We start from the raw sequence: 19,491 nt of genomic DNA, 5'->3' as shown, positions 1-19,491 counted from the left end.
TTACCGCAAGATCATCGTCAACGCGAAGCATGAGTTGATTCTTACGCGATGGAGGCACGACATGAATACAGTTTTTCAAACGGCGCCTTCGAGAATTACAAGATCGAAATCACGAGAATCGAGTGTTGGATGTCTTACGTGATGCTGTCGGCCAAGCCCAAAATTCGGCTGCTCAGCCACATCGACAAGGACATAACCATGAGTTTTCGCATCTGGGAATTGTTCGAATATCCCGCGCCCCCGAGCACGACCAAACACGTTTGGACGATGAAGACGTCGAATCAGCTGGAGAAACCGCGTTTCGTCATTCTCGCCTTCCAAACGAATCGAAAAGCCGTTCGAACGGCGAACGCTAGCCGCTTCGACCACTGCGGCATTACCAACGTCAAACTGTTCCTCAACTCGCAGTACTACCCATACGGCAATCTCAATCTCGACCTGCAACGCAACTAGTACGCACAATTGTACGAGATGTACGCCAACTTCCAGAGCGCGTACTACAGCGGGAAGGATGCCGAACCCCTGCTGACGAAGGGTGACTTCGTCGTGCATGCGCCAATCATCGTTATCGACTGTTCGAAACAGAACGATACCCTCAAGCTCGCACCGGTCAACGTCCGTATCAAACTCGAGGCCGATTCGAATTTCCCCGCAGGAACCACGGCCTACTGTCTCATCTTGCACGATCGCATCGTAGACTACAATCCCATAAGCTGAAACATTAGGAAACGTCTGTAGTGGGGCGAGGAGAAGGGATGACCGAGGAGAGGGGATGTTCAAGAGTGGGGATAAAATCCTCCTATAAAATCGGGCGCCCGAGCGGAATGGTCGTCAATCATTATGGAGTACCTGGTGGACCTGCAGGGCTTCGAGTGCCACAACTGCGAGTTCGTTGTCAAAGAATTAGCCGTCACCCCACTCGACTCACCCGACTTCCCGCTGGTCTTCCTGTTCCAACCACCGATACAGTTGAACGAGATTTCCGCCAGGTACAAGGGTGTAAATATCTGGCTTGAACGCAACGATCATCGTCTGCGCTGGAGCGCCGGTGACGTACTCTACGACGTAGTCGAGAACGTGCTTCGAAACATTCTACTGTTGCGGATCTATCTTCACAAGTCGTGACCCTGCCTGTGGAGGTCAATGAAGCTGTATCATCGGGGCGAACCTCTCGTGGCCGCTGACATTACTCAGCTGCCGAAGAAATTCTTCCTGACCCTCGCCGCGTACAACGTCGACGCTATTTGAAACGAATTGCCCGAGTCCCTGAAGATGGACCCTGAAGTCACCGAGTGTCGTCGATGTCGAGAGCACGCCTCAAAAAGTTTATTCGCGCCACTCAAGAGAGAATGTAAACAATGTTAATAAATACCTTGTGTGTAAGAGAAAATTTAAATAAAAACCAGTCATAATCAACCGCGTGTATCATTGACTATTCCGATTGTTAACTATCCTGATAGTTAACTCTAACTTTTCCAATAGTTAACTTCAACTATTCTGATTGTCGACTCGAACTATTCCTATAGTTTACCAAATTCCATGGGGTTGCCGTTAATGCAGGACCGCCAACTATTCAGAGGCGCACGCGCGTTTGAGAATCTGCATTATCGGCTGTTTGAACGTGTTTGAGCATGTTTAAACGTGTTTGCGTCTGTTTGAAAATCTGCATTACCGACTGTTTAGGTTTAAGCACTCGGTTTGAATCTGTCGTAGTCACGGCAAGAAGGAACTCCCGCTATCCTGATAGCTGCCTGCGGCTATCCTGACGCCCTTCGAAGCGGTCTCACTAGCCACGGCAAGTAGGAACTCCCTCCACTGGGCCATCCTGATAGCTGTCCGCGGCCATCCGGACGCGCGCACTTTGTAGCGGTCTCGCGAACTTGTTTGGGTCTGTTTCGGTTTGTTTGGGTTTGGGAATACTGCCTTAACAACTGTTTGGGTTTGTTTGGGTTAGAGTTGGCGTTCTTTTTACCGGCGTTTGTTTGGGTTAGAGTCGGCATCTCTTTTTACCGACGTTTGTTTGGGTTAGAGTAGGCGACCTTTTTACCGACGGCCGGTAAGGTAGATTCCTACATGGGGGCGGCCTTGCTCCGCTACTTCGATCCAATCGACGTCAAATATTATGAATAATATCAGAAGTTTCTGAAAGTCTGAAAAGAATCGATTTTCTTCCAAGTCTCTGCCACGATAGAGTAACAAAATACTATAGGTTTGATGTATTTTTTTTTGGATTTAAACGCTTCTTGAAACAATGTTAAAACTCGAAGTTACTAAAAAAACGCTTGTTCTCCGATGAATATCATAAATTTTAGTGCTGCAAGTAACTGAAATGGTAACTTTTTTGATTCATAAGAACTTTCTCAAGTTCCTGATGGTACCCGCAAGAAATGTTCTGAATTATTATTAAATACACTGCCTCGAATTGATATCATAAGTTTTAATGCAGGACGTAACTTAGAAGGAAATTCTTTTCAATTGATTTTTAAAAATTTCTAATTGTACTTTTTTTAAATATTTTAATAGAATTTTTTCTCATTGTTTTTTATTTTTGATTTTTTATTTATATAAATTTTTTTCCTGGTTTGAATTTATTTTCCATCCCCTTCAGAAACAAAGGACCATCAATGAACTTGCCTCAACCTTTTTTCCCTAGGTATAATATTCAAAACTAAAACATACCTATTTGGAATAGTTATTGACGGCGCTATTAACTGAGGATTTTAATGAAAAAACATGTGACTGAATTCAATGTGTCGTACATGAGTCTTGATGAAAAATAATTATTATGTTAAATATAACGATCTAATTGAAAAAAAAAATTATTACATAACTTTGTCGTTCTTGTGACCACTTGGAGCTCTTCGAAGTTCATATGTCAATTCTTTTTTATAAAATGCACCTATTCACAACCCCACTTGTAAGCAGACAAAGTCTGACAGCTCGTGAAGGGAGCTTCTTCTCGTACAACATATCTAGTTTTGTTTTTGCGGGAATATGGCGTTTCGGCGCCATGTTTTTTTCAAGTAAATTTATTGTTCTAGTTCATACTGTTTACATTTACATTCTACGACTATTTCCTCAGAGGTTTCTATACTTTTATGGGATAGAGAGTTGTTGTTATGACTTAAAGTTGTGCTGCTTTGTTTTTGCCTTTGGGCTAAATTTTTTGTTTGTTTTTTTTTTACATACTTTTCTTAAAATTAATGAAGGGAGTAGGTGATTTAGGAGGGGGGTTACAGGAGGGGGGGTTGGATTGGGCAAAGAATGTTGGCTTTCGCCGATGAGTTGTCGTATGGTCTACGGTCCTCTGGCGTAAGTCCCCGTAGATACGGACATGCGTGGTTTCGGAGTTTGTCCAGGTTGTTCCGGTGTATCTCGCATAGGCGCTCGACGAAGGGTTTTTCCCCGGTCATCGTCCACAAATCGGCAGTTGGGAAGGTAATCGGCAGACCGGCGGCTTCTTTAAGCGTTTTTTTGTACAGTGTCTCCATTTTTTTCAGAGATGTTTTATTGTATAGCGGCAGTAGGCCAGCGGTTCCGTAATCTAGTGATGGAAGAACACATGCCCTGATTACTCTCCATTTTGTGTATGCGTCTACATTGCTGTAGCGTCCTATAATTCCTTGGAGGCAGTTGACCACAAATTTTGTGATTCCGAGTCTTTTCTCGAGTTGCGGTGTTATTTTGAGGGTTCTCGTGATAGTGACTCCAAGGTAATGGAGTTTTCTTGCTGGGTTTATTATTTCGATGTTTCTGGTTTGTGGGTTTACAATGCTGATTCCGCGTTGCCCTTCGTATCGGTGTTGTCGTCCAAAGATCATCGCTTGCGTTTTTGAAGCGTTGCATTTTAGTCCCCATTTTTGGTAGTAGTCAAATAATTCTTGCGTGTTTTTCTCCGCCAGGTATTGTGCTCGGCGGGGGGTATGTCCGTTGTTCAGTATCATCATGTCGTCTGCGTACTGGGAACTGAGACTGGCCGAGTGCGGGACGTCTGAGATGTATAGGTTGAATATTATCGGTCCAAGCACTGAGCCTTGTGGGACTCCATGTGGTTGGTGAATGGCCTCACATATCTCGTTTAAAAATTTGCCCTGCAACTTTCGATCTAGTAGATATGACTCGAGTATTTTGATTAAACCCAGATCTATGTTTTTTTTTGTTAATTTATATACCAATGCTGCGTGGTTTATGCTGTCGAAAGCTTTGGAAAGATCCAGCGAGACAGCATAACAAGTGGTTTCTTCGTTTATTGCTTTTTGTATGTGATGTATCGTTCTGGTCAGTTGGCTGTCTGTCCCCAGGGCTGGCCGAAAACCGTGTTGAGAGTCTGGTAATATTTGGAAGCATGAGTCCATTCTATTTTTGATTATGTGTTCGAACCATTTGCCCATTGTGTTCAACAGTGTTATCGGCCTATACGATGACGGTTCGTTTACAGGTTTCCCTGGTTTATGTAAGAAGATACAGGTTCCAAGTTTCCATATGTTTGGGAAGTAATTATGCGTTAGACAGAAATTAAAGATTTCTTGCACTCGTGCGAAACAGCTGTCATGCATGCATTTTAAGTGTTTCGCGCCGAGTCCGTCTGGTCCGGGGGATTTGTTATTTTTGAGTTTATTCAGTGCTTTTTTCATTTCTAGATTGTTGGTTGGGAGTAGCGGCTTAGATGGTGTGTTGACGGTTGTTAATTTGTGTTCGTCCTTAACTGCGCTTTCGCGCTGGATTGCGGCGTCGATTAGCATCGCAGCTACTTCTTTTTGCGTGGTTGCACCCTCAAAAAAGGGCACCCTGTTTTCTGGTCTTTTAAGGGATTTTTGTATTTTCCACATTACCTTACGGTTGTCTGTTTCGTTCTCGATAACGCGTAGCCATTGCTCTTGTTTATATTCCCTTATTTGCTTAATCACTCGCGATTTGAGTTCTTGTAAGCGCGCGACCCACGCGGGATCTCGGACGCGTCCGTTGCGTCGCATAGCATACCGCACGCGATTTCTTTCGCGGATTGTCTGTTGGATTTCATCTGGAAGTATTTCACTAGATTTCTTTATCTCACGAGTCATGCCATGCACGACCGACTGCAAGTGAGATGTAAGAGATTCGATGGCGCTTTCGATCTCGTTCGTTGATTTTATTGGGGGCGGCTGCGCGAGCGTTGTACGATTTTCATATTCGAGCCATTCCTCTTTCGATTTGAGTCTCGTTCTACCTTTTTTTGTGAGCTCGGGTGTTATTTTTATTTGTACAATGATGGGCATGTGGTCACTTCCAATGTCCTCGATATTTTCGCACGACGTGATGTTATTGGCGATGTTGGTCACAGCGAAGTCTAATATGTTATTGTAGACAGAGTTTGGCCTTGATCCTCGCGGATCCATTGCAATATCAATAAGACCGTTGTTTATGTGCTGGTATATGATGGTTCCACGTTGATCGTTTGTTCTGTGTCCAAATATTTGATGTTGAGCGTTCCAGTCTCCGACTGTGATCGAGTTTTGTGTATTCAGGATATTTTCTATGTCATTGTTTACTCCGTGTTCTCCTGGTGCTGCGTAGATGCCGTTGATGGTGATTTTTTGGCCGTTTCGAGTGTTGAGTAATATTGAACAGCATTCAAGATTGTCATGTGGTTTCAGTCTGGACCAGTAAAGGTCGTTTCTGATATACATGAAGGTTCCTCGGACTCCTCGGCCTCGTGCTTCATAATTTGTTTTGTTGTCCGATATTTTGAGATACCCTTGAATATTATATTTATGGGTTCCGCCAGGCTTAACTTTAACTTCGTTCAATATTATTACGTGTGGGTTGTGTTTCGCAGTAAGGTTCCTAATTTCGTTTATTCTTTTATGAATCCCAAATACGTTGCATTGAAGGATGACTATGAATTTTCAATTGCATTCCACAGACGATCTAGCACAGTGAATGCTGCATTAGTCACGCCTCCGATCGTGTATTTTATTTTAGATTCGTTGTCTAATTCGTCAATTATTTGAAATATCGGTATGAGGAAACTTGCGTCGACTGCATCGTGGCATATTTCGCTTATCGCTTTGCTGATAAGTATTTTTATCGGTGTTCTCTTTTTTTGGTTTGGGTTTGTTTTGTAGTCACGATTCGTAAGCTCATTGTTTCTGAAGTGCTCAATTCGCTCGGTCAAATCGGTTGGGGCTATTAGGTTTGGTCCGCTTGAGATGCATTTTGTTTGATGTGTTCGTTTGGTTTCGTTACTATTCTTGTTCGCGTTTATTTGTTCGTCTGCTTTGTAATTAGGTCGTCTTCTGATAGCTGGAAAGTCGCTGTCATAGTTAATTATTGGAAGTGCGGGTATTGCGTGTTGGGTAGGTTTCTGAGCAGGGTTCAGTTTCTTCCGTTTTTCCGTGGCTTTTTCCATATTGGCTTCTCTGACTGGGCATAGCTTGCTTTTGGCGTCGTGTTCAGTGCTTTCGCACAAAGAGCATTTTTCGATGTTGTCGACGGTTTTAGTTGTGGGGATTTCATTGTGCTCGCAGTTTTTTGCAATGTGTCCGAAGTCGAGACATTTCATACACTGTCGCGCTCGGTTCTCCTTTGCTTGATATTTTTCGCATTTTACAACGCAAACGTCGAGCCTAGTTTTCTTGTACAGATCGAGAAGTTTTGTCTCTGGCGGGAAGATAGCTACCATGAAGATGCTGATGTTTGAGAAAGGGATGAGTTGTAGCGGTTTGATTCCCCACTCTTCTTCTATGATAAGTTCTAGCTCTCCCTTTTGATACAGTTGCGCCATGATGCCTTTGATCATGACACGTTTATTTTTTTCGGTGAAATCATTGAACGTATGATGTTCTATTTCGTTTGCTCTTAGAAAATTCTGTAGTTCCGTTTTAGATTGGGGGTTGTTGCATCTGATTCTCCAGTTAGCGCCGCCATCATGTTTAAGTTCTACTTTTTGCCCGCGACAGAAGCGATATAGTTCGGTCTGTAGGGAGCCGTTTCGCTTAAGTAGAGCTGATTTAATTACAATCGGGCTGGGTTTCCGAGTGTTGTTGTTTTTGTTGTGTGTGGTTCCTTGGGTCTTGTCAGACTCGACTCGGGATATGCTTCCCGATCGTGTTTGCTCGTTCTCGACGGCTGATGATGTAGCTGTATTCATAGAGGCAGGCTGTTTCTTTTCTTTTTTTTTCATCTTTTTCCTCTCCTTGATTGGAGAGTCGGTGTGTGGAGAATCCTCGTCCGAACCGGGGTTGTTCGGCGGTTTTCTTTTCGTTGCTACTTTTTGTAGCGTTGTTGTACTAGCAAGCGTATCCATGTTTTCTTCATCAGAAGTTTCGTCGTCTTCCATTGTTTCCGTGTGTTTTTGGAGCCAAGTAGGTGCGTAGACGTTCGGTTTGCGATTGCTGGGGGCCAGTGCACTTGGGTCAGCCATTGGCTGACCCGTGCGTTTTGCGTTATTATTCAGATAAATATTAGTAATAGTACACTGTGGGTTTGTTAAATTCACGACACTGTTATAATTAAGCGTTTGGCTATATGCCCACGCTATCGGCTCGCGTGTACTCTCGGTATTATCGCGTTTGTAAACACGTCCGTCTCCGACGGCTATCCGACACAAAACCCCTCGGCGCCATGTCTTTTCGGGTATATGGCATTTACAGGGTAAGTTTTTTCATGTATATGTCTTCTCGGTATCAAGACATTTTGGGAATATGTCATTTCGGGATCAAGTCTTTTCAGGAGTATGTCATTTCAAGGTTGTGTCTTTCGGGAATCTGTCATTTCTGAACCCTTACATTTCTGGAGTATGACAGCCTACCCAATATTTGTTATTCGCTGTTTTCCATTCAGCCCACTAGTTCTCACGTTTGGGCATAACACAATCGATCACGTACATTGCCACACGAGCTTGCAGGAAATACATGTCTTTAAACTTACCAATTGTACCAACATTCTCGCCGAAAGTATTTGTACCATTTCCACTTCCCCATAGGCCCGCAAGTACTGTTCCAAGTCCCTCAACACCTATACCTCGATTAATGGCATGTATAGGCGGTGGTGGAGCACCTGCAATATTAATTCATATAGTTTATCATATTTGAAGATACCCCGGAGTAGATAGCGCAATAAGTAGGGTCCTGGAAAAAAAAGTTCATGAGGTGTCGTAAATTGCCAAAACAGCAAAATTTTTAAGAAAAAAGTACATTTATTGCTATCAAATCAAGAAATGCTCTAGGAATTCGATGCCAAGTATTAAAAGAAAAACAAGGGGGTAAAAGGAATGTCAGTGCGAGTCCTACCGCACTCTTATGTAGGCGAATATGACAACCCCTAGGAAAAAAAAGGTTGGGACAAGTACATTGATGGTCCATCGTTTGCTGATAATTCCATCCATTAAACAAACTTTAAAAAAAGTTTTTATAAAAAATTGCCAAAAAAATTATTTTCTAAAAACAATACAGAACAATTCGAAAAAAATTTTACAAATCTTGAAAAAACATCATCTCTAAAAAAAAACTAACCTGTATCTATTTTTTAAAGTGTCAAAAAATCAAATAACAAGTAAAAAATCAAAACCTAAAAATCGCGCTTGAAATCATTTTGGAAACCGATGCCTCATTCTTCTTATTTGATTCAAAGAGCTGAATCAATTAAAAAAAAATCCATGTAATTTTCGTGCAGCAATAAAATTTATTATATTAATTCGAGGCCAAGTATTTTCTAATAAATTGAAAAAAGTTACCATTTGAATTACATGCTACACTAAAATTTATGATATCAATCGGAGGACAAGTTAATTTATGAGTAACTCCAAATTTCAACATTGAGGAATTGTTCTAAGAAGCTTTTAAATCCAAAAAAATCACATGCACGCTGGTCATCAAGAGACTCGGTAGAGTCTCCGGACAAGTACATTGACAGCCCTGTCGTCTGCTGACCCGAGGCTCTCGCCGAGACTATACTTTCTCTGAATAAAACGAGCATAGAAAAAAGATTTAGAACCAGGAAAAAAATTCTATAAAAATAATAAACGAAAAATTGAAAAGTTCAAAAAAATTCAACAAAAATAAAAAACAATCGAAAAAATTCTGTAAAGAAAAATAAAAAAATTTCAAAAAAATTCATAAATATTGAAGACATTGAAAAATGTACTATCCAAGTTACATGTAGTATAAAAATGTATGATATCAATTAGAGGCCAAGTTTTTATTGATAATTTGGAATATTTATCCAACAAATTGAAAACTTTCATGAAATTCATGATAATTATTTTCACGAAAAAAGTTAATGAAAAAAAAGTCATAACGGAAGTTACGTGCAGTACTAAAATGTATTATATCAATTCGAGGTCAAGTATTTATCGGTTATTCGAAATATAATCTCCGGCGACAAATGAGCGTTGAGAATCCTTATCGGGCTCACAACGTTTTATCAAAATTACTAAAAAATTAATGGAAATAAAATCATTAAAAATTCACATGAAAGTCATTCGTTACTTCAACAAGGTACACACTTTACAGAATCGATTCCCCTCCGACTTTCAGGTTCTCCTGGTATTATTCACAACATTCAACTTCGATTGGATCGGTACAAATTATGTTCAAATACGTCTTAAACGTACTTGTCCGGCCCATCACTTTTTATCAAGAGACTCGGTAGAGTCTCGGGACAAGTACATTGACAGCCCTGTCGTCTGCTGGCCCGAGGCTCTCGCCGAGTATACTTTCTCTGAATAAAACGATTCGCCGTGGTGGGGGTAAAATTGGCAAGTGATTTTTTTGAATTACCGAAGTTATGAGTCATCTGAGGCTTTGAAAATCGAACTTTCAGCTAATTAAGAAATTCTCTTTAGATTGCGCCCAAAATCAACACGATCGGTGGCGTAATTGGTGAGAAAAAACTTTGCACGGGCTCAAGATTATGCAAAAGTTATTGACACATCACGAGTTCGACGTATACGTATACGCGTTTTGACGTAGTTAGTGGTAGTAGAGTTGTTGCCTCTACGCATTCTGATTGGCTCAACGATGTCGGCTCCTTCAGCTGCTAGGCCGACCGCGGGTGAGGCTCAAGTGTTAGAAGGCCTAAATCAGCGAACAGGCATTCTGTATATCTATATATGCGTTATACAGAATGCCTGTTCGCCATTTTAGGCCTTCTAACTTTTGAGTCTTACCCCGACCGCGCTCAGACTCCGTGAATATTATATTATATATATATATATAAACCATGTGTCAGTTTTCGAATATCGTATAAACAAACGGAGTTTTGACATTATGGAATGCGTGTGGGATAAATAAAGAAAACTTTCGTCATCTAACGAAGTGCATAGTACTAAAACCTGTGGAATGCTGAACTAAACCGGTATAAAAGCAGTCGCGTAAATGTAGTCTGTGATCTGTGTGTGAAAAAGAATAAAATAAAAAAATACGCGGTGCATGTCGACGAAACTTTTTAAGATTTCATTAATTCGTTTGACTGAAAATAAGTTTATCATTTATATCATTTGTAAATAGGTTATACGATATCAATACATCGATACGCACATCTGAAACCACCCGAGACTTGTTTTCATACTGAACGTCATTTTGACAGGTGAGGTTATGATCCCCAAAGTGCTGTTGTGTGCGGACTCTAATTAATAAATGAAAATGGTTAGTGAAAAGTGGTTAATATTTATTTTGTTAAAACTTGTGGTATACTAAACCGGTATAAAAGCGGCCGCGTGAATGTAGACTGTGTTCTGTGTGTGCAAATAAAAAAAAATAAAAAATGCGCGATGCATATGTCAACGAAACTTTTCAAGATTTCATTATTTCATTCGATTGGAAATAAGTGTCAACTGAGATAATCTTTCAATTAAACCAGACTGCGCGGAATATTGTTCAGTGTAAATATATCGTCAGTTGCGTGATTATATATCATGTGTAATTATGTAGGTTATATTTACGAGTTCCCTTTGATAGCTGTGTGGTAACAATGAACCGGCTGGGGTTTGACGTTACGAAGTGCGGGACATATGTAACAAACGTTCGCATAGTTATATAGTGAATAATATAAATAAGGCAAATCAGTTTATCAAAAATAGGTCTGGAAGTTGTAAGAAAAAATGTTCGTCAACTTATAACGTCAAATTTTCTTTTTGCGATCTGAAATATTATGGTTGATAATTAATAAAACAAGAACACACGGAACTGTTAGTATATATAATGTGAGAAACTCCAATCGAATAAATGTTTTCTAATTTATTTTTTGTGTCATCATTATTTTTGAATATTCCCATATTTTGCTTCCTATCGAGTCTGGCTCTGCTCTTTCCGATCCTTGTTTTGACTCCATCGGTTTGCAGCGGATCGATACATATCAAGAGACTCGGTAGAGTCTCGGGACAAGTACATTGACAGCCCTGTCGTCTGCTGGCCCGAGGCTCTCGCCGAGACTATACTTTCTCTGAATAAAACGATTCGCGGTGGTGGGGGTAAAATTGGCATGTGATTTTCTTTAATAGCGAAGCTCATGAGTTATGTACGGCTTTGAAAATTGAACTTTAAGCTAATTAAGAAGTTCTCTGTCGCACGAGCCCAAAATCAGCATTCTCGGTGGCGTATTTGCTGAGAAAAAACTTTGCACGGGCTCAAGATTATGCAAAAAGTACCAACACATTTACGCAGCTGATGTATCCGTATATGGGTTCAGACCGATACATACAAGGGCTTCTTGATGCCCATCATAACCAATCACCGGTGAGAATCTATCCGTCTCGACCAATCGCCGATGAGAAAGTTTCTGATAGTCCTCAATGTTTTCTTGTATACCGTCTGTTATCGTCTGTTATGTTATTATAAAGTGATTGCGATCGTAGTCCCGTGGATCAACGGTGCAAGATTTGCAAATTTCGTTTAAATAAATAAAACATTATTGGAAATAGCAGTGGATATAATCAATTTTATTTTTTTCATAAAAGAAGTTTCAATAAGTTTCGAGCCCAATGCACGACAATAATATCTATAATAAATAAAACCTCAAAAGTGGATTAATTGATCTCATACAGTGTACTGAGAGTGAGTAAAATATTGAGAAGTGAAAACGTGAATAATGTGTGTCGTGAAAATTAAGAATTATCTGTTCTACTTCGATATCGTAATATATACATAGATAGCAAATTTGCGAGATTTCGCGTCATGTTGACATTTGAGGTTATGACCGCCGGAGTGCTGTTGCGTGCAGAGTGTAGAAAAATAAAAGTGGTTATTGAAAAGTGGAAGGAATCGATATTATTAATGACGTGACTAATTAGTGTTGAATAATAATAATAATAATAATAACAATGAGAAAAAAAACGTTCGTTCATTATAACCTCTAAAACGTTCTTTCCAAACAGAAATTCTATGTTATGTAATTACATTAAAGAAAGAGGTGGATGGTTGTGTGTAAACGAATTCAAATAAATTTTAAAAAACTTTGGTCAAGTAATTCAATGTGTTGTTGTCATAATTTCTTTCATTTAGTTTGGCTGTGTTCACCGGTCCCTTTTTTCCACCTCCTTAGTTTACAGTGTATTGTCATACCAATTTCTATTTGTTCTCCAGACAATACGAGAGATATTCATATTTCTATTTTTTTTATATTAATTTCAACAAGATAATTTGAAATATTTATAACAAAAAGCCTTCATAATTGCTTGTTCATACACCCAAGTTTTGAAAAATCTTTGAGCCATGTAATAATGTATAGATATATTCACTTGAGTTGTTACATGATAAATTTGGAAATTTATTTCAATAAGTCATTGGGTGCTTAATTTTCATGTTATCAAAATTTGTATCTTCGAAATGCAATGAACACCTCTAAAGTTCGACAAAGTGATGAAGCGACATGTATATTGAATATTTCCAGACCATGTTTGCGATTGGCATTGTGGGTTGAAAAATTCATGTCTGTAAGTCTACACCTGATCATTTTTGGATGTGATCAAATATTTTGTCTGCGGATAACCATGGAGACATACAAAATTACAGCATTTTGCTTGCTTCAACATGCATCGTATCTGTCACTTTTTTTTTGAATGTGTCATAATAAGTTTCAAAAATGTGGTTCATGTAATTTTGAAGTGTTTTTCCCTATAGCACCAAAGTCTGTATAACTGGTACGTAGCAAGTACCTATGAACTTTGATATTTCTGTGAAATAGCAGATATGCCAATCTTTTAGCTTTTTGGTTCCGACTGGAATATATTAACGAAGATATTCATTACTAAAGTCTTCACCTACTTATTTCTGAATAGATCTGAAATTACTGTCTTCAGAAACTAATGCACAGATACATGAAACAATTTTGATTTCTGTTCTCTTTCAATTGCGCTGTCTTTTTTCTTTTTAACTATGGCTCTGCTCTTTCCGATCCTTATTTTGACTCCATCGGTTTGCAGCGGATCGATGCATATTATTAATTGCTTGCCTAATATGTGTCCTATGATTTTCTACTATTTCTTCATGCTGATTGTGGTAACGTGATTCAAAAGGTTTCCAATTATGATCATCAATCGCACATTTTGTACAACAGATTCTCAAAACAGTTTCTGGTCTTGATATAAGTGTAGTTATTCTTTTTCCACCTGGTCTGTCGAGTAATAAATTTTGAAACTTGTTCCAAAAAGTCTTGGGATGCTTTTTTTGCTGATAATATGAAAATTTGAATCGTCGGAATGCGGCAGGCAAACACAAATATTGACAACAATACTTATGAAATGACGTGTATGTTGAGTATTCCTATTCTGCAAACTGCAAATGTGGAATTATTGGTGAAAACATTCATTACGATAAGTGTACAGTTGCTCAGTTTTCGATGCGACTAAGTATAATACCTGCCAACATCATGGAAACCTACAGAATTTCTGAATGTTATGTGCGCTATGTGATTTTAATGTAACATCATGACTGCTAACAACTTTCCACTCTAATACTATAGATTTGGATCATTGAAATACAGCAAAAATCTGCAAACGATAAAATTTATATACTGTGCCATTCATTTTATTTTTTGACTCGCACCGTAACATAAATATGAAGTGAAAAATTCATTACAAAAGTCTTCAGTTGCTCATTTATGGATGGATTTGAAACTGCTGTCTTCCAAACTCATTGCGCAGATACATTGAATTGCAGCCGATACCTGCGAATTTGGAAATTTCTGTGGATAAGTATATGTGCTAAGTATCACCCCCTATCTTTGATTATGGTAATATGTAATGGAACTTTGTTCAGCAAGTTTTAAAGTGTTTCCTTTCAAATAGTATTGAAGTTTGTATTACTGCAGTATGGAGCGAATACCTTCAAACTTTGATATTTTTGTGTCGCAGCATGTGTGCCAATCATTTAAATTTTTTACTCCAACCGTAACATGTAATTTCAAAAATTCATCACAAAAGTTTTCAGCTTTACTAATTATCTTAATTTTCCTTTTTCTAAATTCTATGCTAAATTTCTGAATTTCCTAATTTATTTCTAAATTATCCTGAAATGAAATTGTTTTCCTCCACAAGCAATGCAGGTACCTTAAACGTCTTTGAATTCCGTTGCTTTGTTGAATCAAGTACGCTCAGTTTTTTTTACTTCTTTGAATTCTGACATAATAAATGTTTCCGGGTGCCTTTTTTCTGCAACTATCAAACTGTAGATAATTGGATCTCCGCGACCACTTGCAAACTTTGGAAATATATTTCATCGGGGGCATGTTTTGGATGACACGAAAATGTCTAGATTCAGAATGCCAAAACGACATTTAAAAATGGCCAATTCTGTTGTATTCGTTGTGTCTTGAATTTGATCTATCTTTTCTCTTTTCCTTTCTTTTCACTAACGTTAAAACCGAAAAATCGCGCTTGAAATCATTTTGGAAACCGATGCCTCATTCTTCTTATTTGATTAGAAGGGCTAAATCAACTAAAAAAAATTCCATCTAATTTACGTGCAGCATTAAAATTTATTATATCAATTCGAGGCCAAGTATTTTCTAATAAATTGAAAAAAGTTACCATTTGAGTTACGTGCAGCACTAAAATTTATGATATCAATCGAAGGACAAGTAATTTATGAGTAACTCCAAATTTCAACATTATGGAACTGTTTTAAGAAGCTTTTAAATCCAAAAAAATCACATGCAAGCTAGTCATTTCTTACTCTATGATGGCAGAGACAATCGATTTTTTTCAGACTTTCAGGAGCTACTGATATTATTCACAATATTCGACGTCGATTGGATCGATAGAAATTATGTTTAAATATAAGTTAAAAGTACTTGTCCGGCCCATCACTTTTCATTTAAATCAAATAAAAATCAATCATAAAAAAACGAAACTGTACGGGAGAATCCGGTTAAAAATTTATTGAAATGCGATTTAGGTTAGTTATGCCGAATGAAATTCGTTCGCTGGAAGAAGTGAGAAGTAAACACTGCCGTCATAGCAATACAAACTGGGGAGTTATTTTGGAAGCTTCAACATATTTAATGTGCAAAATGTTTTTTATTTATCGATGCACAATAACATCTTTTGTATATTACAGGACAATTTGTTTCCATTCTTATTAAATTAGTGCAATTAAGAGAAAATTACTTGAAGATAACTCTCTAAATTCCCTCTGCATGAATATTTGTGCTCCAACAGTTCTAAAAAAGCCCTGATTTTTATTTAAATATAATAAGTTTAATGGAAAGTGATGGGCCGGACAAGTACTTTTAACTTATATTTAAACATAATTTCTATCGATCCAATCGACGTCGAATATTGTGAATAATATCAGTAGCTCCTGAAAGTCTGAAAAAAATCGATTGTCTCTGCCATCATAGAGTAAGAAATGACTAGCTTGCATGTGATTTTTTTGGATTTAAAAGCTTCTTAAAACAGTTCCATAATGTTGAAATTTGGAGTTACTCATAAATTACTTGTCCTTCGATTGATATCATAAATTTTAGTGCTGCACGTAACTCAAATGGTAACTTTTTTCAATTTATTAGAAAATACTTGGCCTCGAATTGATATAATAAATTTTAATGCTGCACGTAAATTAGATGGAATTTTTTTTAGTTGATTTAGCCCTTCTAATCAAATAAGAAGAATGAGGCATCGGTTTCCAAAATGATTTCAAGCGCGATTTTTCGGTTTTTATTTTTTACTTGTTATTTGATTCTTTTAACACTTTAAAAAAGAGATACAGTTTAGTTTTTTTTAAAGATAATGCTTTTTCAAGATTTGTGAAATTTTTTTCGAATTATTAATTGGCTGCCTAATATGTGTCCTTTAATTTTCTACCATTTCTTCATGCTGATTGTGGTAACCTGATTCAAGTGGTTTCCGACTATGATCATTATTCGCACATTTTGTATATCAGATTCTCAAAACAGTTTCTGGTGTTGATATAAGTGTAGTTATACTTTTTCCACCTGGCCTGTCGAGTAATAAATTTTGAAACTTGTTCCAAAAAGTCTTTGGATGCTTTTTGACAATTTTGACAACAATACTTATGAAATAACGTGTATGTTGAGTATTCCTATTCTGCAAACTGCAAATGTGGAATTATTGGTGATAAACATTCATTACGATAAGTCTACAGTTGCTCAGTTTTGGATGCGATTGAGTATAATGCCTGCCAACATCATGGAAACCTACAGAATTTCTGAATGTTATGTGCGCTATGTCATTTTAATGTAACATCATGACTTCTAACAACTTTCCACTCTAATCCTATAGATTTGGATTATTGAAATACAGCAAAAATCTGCAAACTATAAAATTTATATACTGTGCCATTCATTTTATTTTTTGACTCGCACCGTAACATAAATATGAAGTGAAAAATTCATTAGAAAGGTCTTCAGTTGCTCATTAATGAATGGATTTGAAATTGCTGTCTTCCAAACTAATTGCGCAAATACATTGAATCGCAGCAGATACCGGCGAACTTTGAAATTTCTGTGGATAAGTATATGTGCTAGTATCATCCCCTATCTTTGATTATAGTAATATGGAATGGAACTTTGTTTGGCAAATTTTAAAGTGCTTCTTTTCAAATAGTATTGAAGTTTGTATTCCTGCGGTATGGAGCGAATACCTTCAAACTTTGATATTTTTGTACTGCAGTATGTGTGCCAATCATTTTAATTTTTTACTCCAACCGTAACATATAATTTCAAAAATTCATCACAAAAGTTTTCAGCTTTACTATTTAACTTAATATTCCTTTTTCTAAATTCCATGCTAAATTTCTTAATTTATAAATTTCTTTCTAAATTATCCTGAAATGAAATTGTATTCCTCCACAATCAATGCAGGTACCTTAAACGTCATTGATTTCCGTTGCTCTGTAGAATTAAGTACGCTCAGTTTTTTTGCTTCTTTCCATCAAGTTTTGCTCCATCCATCAGTTCTAGACAAGCACTGATTATTATTGGGATGAACAATTTAAACGGAAAGTGATGGGCCGGACAAGTACTTTTAACACATATGTAAACATAATTTGTATCGATCCAATCGACGTCGAATTTTGTGAATAATACCAGAGGATCCTGAAAGTCTGAGAAGAATTGATTTTCTTATAAGTCTCTGCCACCATAGAGTAACATATGACTAGCTTTCATGTGATTTTTTGGATTTGAAAGCTTCTTAAAAGAATTTAATAATGTAAAAATTTGGAGTTACTAATAAAATACTTGTCCACCGATTGATATCATAAATTTTAATGCTGCACGTAATTCAAGTGGTAACTTTTTTCAATTCATTAGAAAATACTTGGCCTCGAATTAATATAATAAATTTTAATGCCGCACGTAAATTCGATGGAATTTTTTTCAGTTGATTTAGCTGTTCGAATCTAATAAGAAGAATGAGGCATCGGTTTCCAAAATGATTTCAAGACCGATTTTTCGGTTTTTTATTTTTTACTTGTTATTTGATTCTTTTGACACTTTGAAAAATAGATAGAGATTAGTTTTTGTTTTAATATAATGTTTTTTCAAGATTTGTGAAATTTTTTTCGAATTGTTCTGTATTTTTTTTTTTAAATAATTTTTTTTACAATTTAAAAAAAAAATTTTTCAAGTTTTTTTTATAGATGCAATTATCAGCAAACGAGGGACCATCAATGTACTTGTCCCAACCTTTTTTTTCCAAGGTTCAAATTGCTCATTCGAAAACAAATCAAAAACAAAGTTAATGCATGTGTTAATATTAAGGAACAGTAATTCCCGAGGAAATAATTTTCCTTCGAATCGCTCTTGTAAAATGAAACGAAAATGAAAGATAAAGTTGATTAATCTATTTATATCATATGAAGTCAGAATTCACAACAAAATAATTTTTCTCCAAATTCCAGGAATCCACGTGTCGTACTCGACTAATGATATTTTTCAAAATGTGTACGTGACTATAGAAAAAAAACATTGAATGGCTGAGTAGGTTCGAAAACTTCTAGTAATGGGCCTGATTATTTCTCATTTTCATTGGTTCTTACCGAATGGTATGTGTTCACTGAAGAAAATGAGAAGTGGATATTGCTATACGAACTTGCGAACAATCACGTTCAAATTACTTGGAGATATTATTTTTATTTCTATCCATTTTATTATATTTGTCATTATAGAACAGCCCTGATTTGTTTTCGAATGAGCAATTTGAATAAAAAGTGATGGGCCGGACAAGTACGTTTAAGACGTATTTGAACATAATTTGTACCGATCCAATCGAAGTTGAATGTTGTGAATAATACCAGGGGAACCTGAAAGTCGGAGGGGAATCGATTCTGTAAAGTGTGTACCTTGTTGAAGTAACGAATGACTTTCATGTGAATTTTTAATGATTTTATTTCCATTAATTTTTTAGTAATTTTGATAAAACATTGTGAGCCCGATAAGGATTCTCAACGCTCATTTGTCGCCGGAGATTATATTTCGAATAACCGATAAATACTTGACCTCGAATTGATATAATACATTTTAGTACTGCACGTAACTTCCGTTATGACTTTTTTTTCATTAACTTTTTTCGTGAAAATAATTATCATGAATTTCATGAAAGTTTTCAATTTGTTGGATAAATATTCCAAATTATCAATAAAAACTTGGCCTCCAATTGATATCATACATTTTTATACTACATGTAACTTGGATAGTACATTTTTCAATGTCTTCAATATTTATGAATTTTTTTGAAATTTTTTTATTTTTCTTTACAGAATTTTTTCGATTGTTTTTTATTTTTGTTGAATTTTTTTGAACTTTTCAATTTTTCGTTTATTATTTTTATAGAATTTTTTTCCTGGTTCTAAATCTTTTTTCTATGCCATCCAGAAACAAGAGACCATCAATGTACTTGTCCCAACCTTTTTTTCCCTAGGGGAAGTTTATGGTTTGATATCATGCTTTTTTTCTCAAAAGTTCCTCCTTTATGTTATGACGGGTATAGGATTTTAGTATAAATTTCTATGAATTATTTGTTTAGTACATTTTTATAGATTCCATTCTCATACG

General features: G+C 37.0%; 1 protein-coding gene across 5 annotated transcripts in view; it reads right to left on the bottom strand.

Annotated features, from left to right (window-relative positions):
- The window catches only part of LOC122406617 (solute carrier family 23 member 2), a 1,354,473-nt gene that overhangs the window by 548,340 nt on the left and 786,642 nt on the right, over positions 1 to 19,491 (bottom strand). For all 5 annotated transcript variants that reach the window (XM_043412169.1, XM_043412170.1, XM_043412168.1 and 2 more), the window contains one exon: positions 7,909 to 8,037. In XM_043412169.1, coding sequence (XP_043268104.1) covers positions 7,909 to 8,037 — 129 coding nt within the window. The remainder of the gene's footprint in view (positions 1 to 7,908; positions 8,038 to 19,491) is intronic.

Source organism: Venturia canescens, chromosome 2, assembly GCF_019457755.1.
Source record: "Venturia canescens isolate UGA chromosome 2, ASM1945775v1, whole genome shotgun sequence".
NCBI lineage: Eukaryota > Metazoa > Arthropoda > Insecta > Hymenoptera > Ichneumonidae > Venturia > Venturia canescens.
Note: the sequence above shows the minus strand (reverse complement) of the source record. Positions and strands in the feature narration are given on the sequence as shown.